Raw genomic sequence first — 8,631 nt, forward strand, 5'->3', positions numbered from 1 at the left:
GAGATTTTAAGTGATTTCAAAAATGTCGTAAATAAATGTCGTAAATTTCTTACCGACATTTGCCTAAATGTCAGAAAATTTCCCGACACTGAAATATACAACATTTGACACAAATGTAAATTAAATGTCGGGAAATGAATTTGTGACATTTAAGTAGTGTAATATGACATTTATATAATGTCGTCGTATCCTAACTTTGTTGTAGTGAGACAATTAAGAGTTTCAATTTTTTTTTTTTTTTTTTTTTAATAATGCAGAGTCTATATTGGCAACTGTCCAAGTAGGCTGATTTAGCTAAGTTTTTGCGACAACTTGAGTGGCTTGATCTCGACACTATGCTTCCTTTTTTTGCATATAAATACAGCACATTATCTCACCAGTCAGTCACATAACAATTGAACTGGACCCTCAAGTCACACAGCTTCAAGATATTTCAAAGACACAGGTCTTTCTCTTTTTCATTATTCATTCATCTCATATTCATCTTGCATTTCAAATACTTAGGCATTGTTCTGTTAACTATAGCATTGCTTACTTTTCTCCTTTTTTGTTCATTTTGAAAATTTACTCAGAATATATTCACCTCCTCAGTATTTACTGAAGAATATATGTAAAATTAAACTTACGGTGTAATTTGACTTTGAATTTTTGGAACTTGTGAAAATTATATACTATATATTTATATATGAAACGGTAATATTTTATCGGGATTCTTTTGTTTATGTCCCTCCGATCAAACTTATTTCTTGCGTAGCTCAAATATACAAAATCTATACATTGATATATATATATATATATATATATATATATATATATATATATATATAAGTGTAAATTAATATACAAAACCTAATAATTGCGCTTATTTTGTAAACTAGATCACTCAAAGGTATTGGGCATTAAGTCCTTTATGTGTGGTGTCAAGATTCAATATGGAAATGGTGCAATACAAATTGAGACGTAAAAGTTACTACTCCCTTTGTCCCAATTTATGTGATATACTTTTTTTTTAGTTCGTCCAAGAAAGAATGATACATTTCCTTATTTGGCAACAAATTAACGTTAGACTTTATCTTTTATGCTTAACCTGATGATTTATAACCACATAAATATCTTCGGTTTGTTTTAGACCTCAATATTCAAAAGTCTTACTTTGTTTCTTAAACTCCGTGAATTATATCACATAAATTGGGACGAAGGGAGTATGTTATGAAGATCACCAAAAAAGTAAAATAAAGAGCTTACCAAATTTGTGTTTTGTATTACAGGAACTTACTATTTCAGGAAGGAGGTGATATACTTGTTGATTAGAACTTAGAAGAAATGGCAAAGAAGGCTTCAATCAACATGGAAATTGGGAATGATGGCGTGGCACTTATCACAATGCTTAATCCACCTGTCAATGCTTTAACGCTCTCAGGTTCTTTTTCTTCTTATTCTTTTACAAAAAAAAATTGAATAAAAAGTCCACATCTATATTAAAAATAAGTAATCTTTAGAATGCTCCAACTTAAAAAAGGTGTCTCATTTTCCTTTTTAATTTATCACTATATTACTCCTAACTTTGTAGGTGAGTCTTGGATTAATAAAATTATCTCTATCTGACCTATACATTCCTTCAAATATTTCATTCTAGAAAATTAGTCAAATATACAACTGTTTTTCATAATTTGATTTTTGTTTTCTTTCCAAGTTCTCACAATTGGTTCTGTAAATCAGTTATTTAAACTAAAATAAGATCAAATTACTTACTAAGGTGGGACCCTGGGAATAGTAAACTTTGAGATAATACTACTCCCTCCGTCCCAAAAAGATTATATTCCTTTTCTTTTTAGTTTGTCTCCAAAAGATTGACACCTTTCTATATTTAGAAACAATTTAACCTATGAGATGATTTGCAGCCATATAAATATCTAAGGTTTGTTTTGGATCACACATTTAAAAAGTATTCTTTTATTTCTTAAACTTTGTGCGAAGTTAAATTAAGACAATCATTTTGGGACGGAGGGAATATGCTTTTTCTACCATTAAACGCAGCCTTCAAAATTAGCAAAGTACATTTTTTTGCTTGATGAGGCCCCACACTAAAGTACATTTTTAGCTTTGCTTTTTCTTCTATTCTTTCCTTTATCTTCTGAGTCCTATTATAGAAACTGGAAATGTTGTTAATAGTGTTTACTATGATTATGAATAATAGCAATTGAGGAGTTGAAGAGAAGCTATCAAAACGCTATTGATAACGATAATGTAAAGGCCATTGTTCTTTCCGGTAAGCTTTCGATAAATAATTACTCTTATCTCTTCCCATAAAAAGGCTTCCAATTTCTATGTTTATATGAACCTTTTGTGTATTGAAATACTCTTCCAACTAGAGGCGGTAAATGGGTAGTTGGATCAAATTTCGGCTGGTCAAAATAATAAACGGGTCATGAATCCATCCAAAGTTTGTTTGGGTTGAGATGATCAAATAACAGGTCATAAGTCATAACCCCAGTCGCTCAAAATGTTTAATTTCCAAGTTGAATTTGTACACTATTTTGATCATGTCTTGGGCAGGTTCTGCCACACAATATTTGTCACTTTTCATTTTTTAATAGTCAAACTCAGTGGGCCCTACACCCTTTAGGGATTTCCAGTTAAAATATAAAGAGTCAAATATAGTATACACTTTAACTACTGTAATATTTTCAGACATGGAACGGAAAATCACTATTTTAGAGTAATCCTTTTGTTCTTTATCTACGAAATGCTTCAGTATATGAATTTAAATAAGTCTGCATAAATAGGAGAATTGTTTAAGTTAATGCCAATAAGCAAAAATGTGCAACAGATTAGGATAAAGGAGTAACTTTTTTTAAAAAAAAAAAAAAAAAAAATTCTTTCCAACTCAAAGTTGCAATTAATAAAAATCATTTGGCAGAACTCTTACACTTGGAGCAAGAGATGTATATTGCTACTGCAACCAAAATTGTTCATCATAGTTTTTATTGTTATTTATGACCTGCTATGTCAAGTCTTTTCTTGAAATTGTTTTGTGCTAGATTAACACTTTTATTTTAAAATGTTTGTCGGTATCGCCTGTTCATAGGAGCGGATGGTAGATTTTGTGGTGGTTTGGACATCAGTGTTGTGGAGAATGTTCATAAACATGGTAAGTTTTAGTCACTTATTTGATCAACTAGTGTCCCTAGTGTCATCTAACCCGCTTTTCCTTCAAAAATTCCAGGAGACATATCACTTTTACCGGATGCATCAGTTGGACTAGTGGTTAACAAAATCGAAAGTATGTCGATAATTTTTTTATGTTCTTTGCCAATAATTTCTTAGAAGTTCTAAAGTAGTTGGCAATTAATATGTAGTTTGATTATCTAACCAAAACTTTGGTGATCATATATAGATGGGAAGAAGCCTTCTGTTGCTGCAATTCAAGGATTTGCCCTTGGAGGTGGATTGGAGTTGGCTATGGTTTGTTCTCTCTCTCATGTTTTTTCATTTAATGTAGCCCTTATACTTCATTGTTCTCAAAATTTCATATAATTGTTTTCTTCTATTTCAATTGTGTAGGGGTGCAGTGCTCGAATTGCCACACCAGAATCTGATCTTGGTTTACCTGAGCTGAGGCTTGGAGTTATTCCTGGATGTGGAGGTACCCAAAGGCTTCCAAGGTTAGTTGGGACCTCAAAGGCTGTTGACATGTTGATGGTAAGTGTCATTCTTGAAACATATACTGTGTAATCAGTCTTTGTAGTTTAGATGGTAGCATAAAGATGCTGAAGCTTTGTCTAAATGTTGAACAGTCATCGAAGACCATAACTTCTGAAGAAGGAAAGGAGTTGGGTCTTATTGATGCCATTGTCTCTTCTGAGGAGCTCTTGACAGTTGCTCGGTGTTGGGCACTCGACATCGTTGAAGGCCGCCAGCCAAATTGCAATTCTCTTCAAAAGACAGATAAACTTGGACCCCAGGATGAATCACTCGAGATACTGGAAAGTGCTAAACAACGTTACCCAGTGCCTCATTACAGAGCCTGTCTTGATGTGATCGAAGAAGGCATCATATCTGGAGGATATTCTGGTGTTCTTAAGGTGAGCACTCCTATGACATAAAAGTGCATTATATGTTTTGCTTCGATATATTAATGACTACTTCTGGAATAACTTGTATATTGATATCTTGGTTCCCCTAGTCTTTCAGTGAGGACTTGGCAACAATTATTGCCTGTAGTTGCTTCTATGATTTATTACTAGAGATTGTTTGGTATCTGCTTATAATCTGTGTGTAACTGATTGCAGGAAGATAAAGTATTTAAAGAGCTAGTGCTGTCAAATACTGCAAAAGGTCTTCTTCATGTATTTCTGGCTGAACGTGCAACATCAAAGGTCAGCTTATGATAGATATTAGGCTATAGATGCTGCTTTTTTCACTGTCTAATTAAGAATGGACAAATAAATTAGAACTGTTTCTATACAATTTACAGGTACCAGGTGTTACTGATATTGGGCTTAAGCCTCGGAGAATAGAAAAAGCTGCTGTTGTTGGTGGTGGTTTAATGGGATCTGGGATTGCTACAGCTCTCATTATGAGCAACATCAGTGTCATACTTAAAGAAATTAACCATGAATATCTATTGAAAGCGGCGAAATCGGTAGAAGGTTAGTATGACATCTTGAATATATTTGTGTAATTTAATGTTCCACAAGTTTTGATATATTGGATAAGGAGGCAAATAAAGATAGTAGCAGGACAGAAAAGCAATAATTGGATGTCAGAACATACTTCTGATATATTCTTATGCTATTTGTGTTCCAGCAAATCTACAAGGCTTTGTAACAAGAGGAAAGCTGAATCAGGATAAGATGGAAAGGACTTTGTCTCTTCTTAAAGGCACTTTAGACTATGAGGACCTAAAAGACGTCGACATGGTTATTGAGGTAATCCATTGACAATCTCTTCCCTTCTTCCTCTTAGTTTTCATGCTATTTTCCTGCCCTGTTTTTCCATACTATTGATGACTCTTAGGAAGCTTTGTAGCATCCTTTTTCTTCTTTGATAGGGTAAGGAAACTTTGTAACATCCTTTGTCCATTGTTTTACTACCACTCGGATGCTATCCTACCCTTAGTTCAATCGAAATGCCCAATATCTAAAGGATTGAAGAACATTATTCTGAATAGGCTTGTCCATTTCAAATTAGATTTCAACTGAGTTCTTTTCAGAAATTTGGGAGCTTTTTGGTGTAATATGTCAACTCTGATGTCGTTAATTCTCTAATTTGCATTATTTTTATTTTCATATTGAATTTTTTCCACCTCTCCTTGTGGATGATGCATATTACATTTCCATTTTTCTGATGAAATTTACCTCTCTATCTCAGGCTGTTAATGAAAATGTGGCACTGAAACAATCAATATTTGAAGACATTGAGAAAAATTGTACTTCAGAGTGCATTTTTGCATCAAACACGTCTACAATTAGTCTTGATGTGATTGGGGAAAGAACAAGTAGTCAAGATCGGATTTTGGGGATACATTTATTCAGGTGAGGTTCAATTTTATACTGAATTTTTGCCCAAACGTTTACACTGAGATGTGAAGAGAATGAACTTGGCTATATATGTTAAATCAGGTGTATCACAAACAATATATTTTGTATAACAGAATATTAACTTGAAAGCTGGAAAACAGATTTAAGAGAAATTACTATAAGAAGGTTTAACCAGCATGCTTATCAGAATGTTTTTTTCTCACAAACGGTAAATGTTTTACGAGCTTATTAATTTGAAGGCCTAATATTAGTTTCAAGGGGAATTTTTAAGTAATATTATAAGAAGGTTTAACTAGCAATATGATCAGAATGCGTCTTCCTTAACTTTTAGCTAAAACTAGAGAAGGGAAGACGGTGTGGTTGAACTGTCATTTAACAAATCACTGCAAGAGCCTGATAAGTGCATTCTTTAACTTGATATAACATAATCTGTCTTCTCACTAAAGCAACAAGAAGATAGTTCTGATGAGAGGAGAAAATGACAAAATTGGTGCCTTATTTGAGATTATATACTAATACTGTTTCATGACTTGTTCTATTCCTTAATTGTAATTTTCATGGTTTTAATTTTTCTTTCTTTTCTGGGTCAAGTCCTGCACATTTGATGCCTCTGGTGGAAATAGTGAGGACGGAAAGTACTTCTCCACAAGTAATTGTTGATGTGATAAAATTTACAAAGATTTTGAAGAAAGTCCCCATCATAGTGAAAAATTGTACTGGTTTTGCTATCAACCGGAGCTTCTTCCCTTACATGCAAGGACCAGACTTGTTGGCAAATTTAGGTGTTGATATCTTCAGAATTGACCGGGTGATTACTGAGTTTGGCATGCGGCTTGGTCCTTTTCAGTAAGTTTTTCTCTAGAGTGAAACTAGTTCATCTTTGCATGTGAAGGCATGAGCATACACTATATACCAAGTCTGTTCATATTAACATTTTGGTATATTATGATATGCAGGCTTCAGGATCTTACTGGCTATGGTATATTTTTGGCTGGTGTAAAAGAGTTTGTTGCTGCTTTTCCAGACCGCGCTTTTCAGTCGCCCTTGGTTCAACTAATGGTAGACAATGGACGGGAAGGTACTGAAGACATTTCTATTTTCCACTTAACTATTGGCTTGAAAATATTGCCCCAATTCAAAATTAAAGGGAACAAAATTTTAAAGGGGATGGAAGTTTCAACTTTAGAAGCTAATGACCTTTACAAGAAGAATAATGGTAGTACAATTTCAAGAGTCCACTAAGTGTGTTGGTTCTACTTTCATGATTTGTCACTCAAAGTGGTCTGGTTTTCTAAATGAATACTTACATCGTAGGTAAGAAGAATGGTAAAGGATATTACACGTACAATAAAGGAAGCAAGCCAGAAGCTGATCACTCTGTGATGCAAATTGTTGAGGAGTCTATGCGACTTACCAATATTGCTCCTGGTGGAAAGGTTTGTTACAGCTGAATCCTTCTTGTAATCTGAATTCTTGCGATTGTCCCTACCATACATTTTCACGTAACTACAGCCAATACTATATTGTGCATGTTTGATTGAAACAAGTCCTAACATGATTTTGTTGTATGTGATTCGGCAGCCAATATCTGTGACGGATGAAGAAATTCTAGAAATGATATTCTTTCCAGTGGTGAATGAGGCTTGTAGAGTTATTGAGGAAGGAATAGTTGTCAGAGCATCTGATATTGATATTGCATCTGTCCATGGGTTTAAATTTCCCTCAGAAACGTAAGTAGCAAGCAGAAATTAGTCCACCTTAAGACGTTCTTCAATTAACCATTCTTACATTTACTTCTACAGTATGCTAACATACAAATAACCAGCTAATTCCTTGAATGCCAACCCTATGTAGATAATTCATTGTCTATTCTAGACTAGCTATTGAACATATTGAAATTACTGTAAGACTATACTTTGTGCAGTGGAGGTGTCATGTTTTGGGCTGATTCCATTGGATCTGAGTACATTTACTCAAAGCTAAAAAGTTGGTATGAGGCCTATGGTGACTTCTTTAAGCCATCAACATTCTTGGAGCAGAGAGCTGCAAAGGATTTTCCCTTGGTAAGGATATTCTTTCTCGAACCATTGTGCTTCTTTCTTTATCCTGCTCTTTTGTTAAATTCATTTCTTGACATCGTCCTTCATGATGCGTCGCAGGGAGGATCGTGTTGACCTAACCTCCAAGCCAGCATATCATGACCGAATCAATACAGAAGAAGCAGGAATGCAACCATGCTGAATTTGAGCCCGAAAATAAGGCTAGAGAGTTAGCTAATTACTATTTGTATGAAGTTCTATTAATTACAACTAGTTAGTTAATTATTCTTGGTCCGTTTAGTTTTTGTATTTATTTCCCTCAAGTTAGTTGATGGCAGTTGTAGCAGAAGCCAAACAGCTGGATGGTTCCAGTTTTGGCTCTACAAACCAGTGTAATCCTCTGAGGCAATTGATTGTCTTAAGTTGAAAGTGTTCTTCTAGAAACAATTGTCTTATACCAATAGGAAGAAAACGAATGATTTCCACCATTTAATTTTCATCACTTGAAGAAGTGACCAAAGTTAAGCATCTGAGGTTACTGAAATTACAAGCCAACTTTTGTTCATACGCGTGAACTTGTGACTTATCAAGTCATGAAATTTGCAGCACAGTTTAAAGTGAAGAAACGTAGTATGAAAATCTAGTACAAGTTGAGTGTAATCTAGTAGGCATGTGAACTTTTACTTTATTGGTGAGTCATTCGAAATTTGTTGTAATTCCCTCCCCTATTTCCTCTTCCCCTACCCCTATGTAATAAAATAAATAAATTAAAAGAAGTACAAGTCGAGCTTTTGAGGTAACAATGCCTCTCCATCCAACTTAGAAGTTTGTGGGGAGTTTTATAATCATGTCTTTCAAACCAACCAACTTCAAAGGTTTTTAGTCAAAATGTCAAAATATGTTGGGTCATTGTTGTTCAATCGTTTGGGGATTCCTCGAGGACTTGGATAACGAACCGATATCTATCTGTGAACCACTTGGGACTGAAGAATAACTGAAGTGGATAGTGTTGTACTAGAACATGCGTGACTGAAGGTCTTGCTACAGCT

The 8,631-nt window shown here is 34.3% G+C and overlaps 1 protein-coding gene across 1 annotated transcript; it reads left to right on the top strand.

The window, feature by feature from the left end:
- Positions 1–299: 299 nt before the first annotated feature.
- Positions 300–8,070, top strand: LOC132029865 (peroxisomal fatty acid beta-oxidation multifunctional protein AIM1-like). Its single transcript, XM_059419248.1, has 18 exons — positions 300–445; positions 1,269–1,420; positions 2,198–2,269; positions 3,089–3,151; positions 3,227–3,283; positions 3,398–3,465; positions 3,565–3,702; positions 3,798–4,085; positions 4,293–4,379; positions 4,478–4,652; positions 4,810–4,931; positions 5,374–5,537; positions 6,135–6,389; positions 6,500–6,621; positions 6,858–6,979; positions 7,125–7,273; positions 7,468–7,606; positions 7,703–8,070. The coding sequence occupies exons 2-18, from the start codon at positions 1,324–1,326 to the stop codon at positions 7,715–7,717; spliced, it is 2,133 nt and encodes a 710-aa protein (XP_059275231.1). The 5' UTR covers positions 300–445; positions 1,269–1,323; the 3' UTR covers positions 7,718–8,070.
- The last annotated feature ends 561 nt before the right edge of the window (positions 8,071–8,631 follow it).

Source organism: Lycium ferocissimum, chromosome 9, assembly GCF_029784015.1.
Source record: "Lycium ferocissimum isolate CSIRO_LF1 chromosome 9, AGI_CSIRO_Lferr_CH_V1, whole genome shotgun sequence".
NCBI classification, from domain to species: Eukaryota; Viridiplantae; Streptophyta; class Magnoliopsida; order Solanales; family Solanaceae; genus Lycium; species Lycium ferocissimum.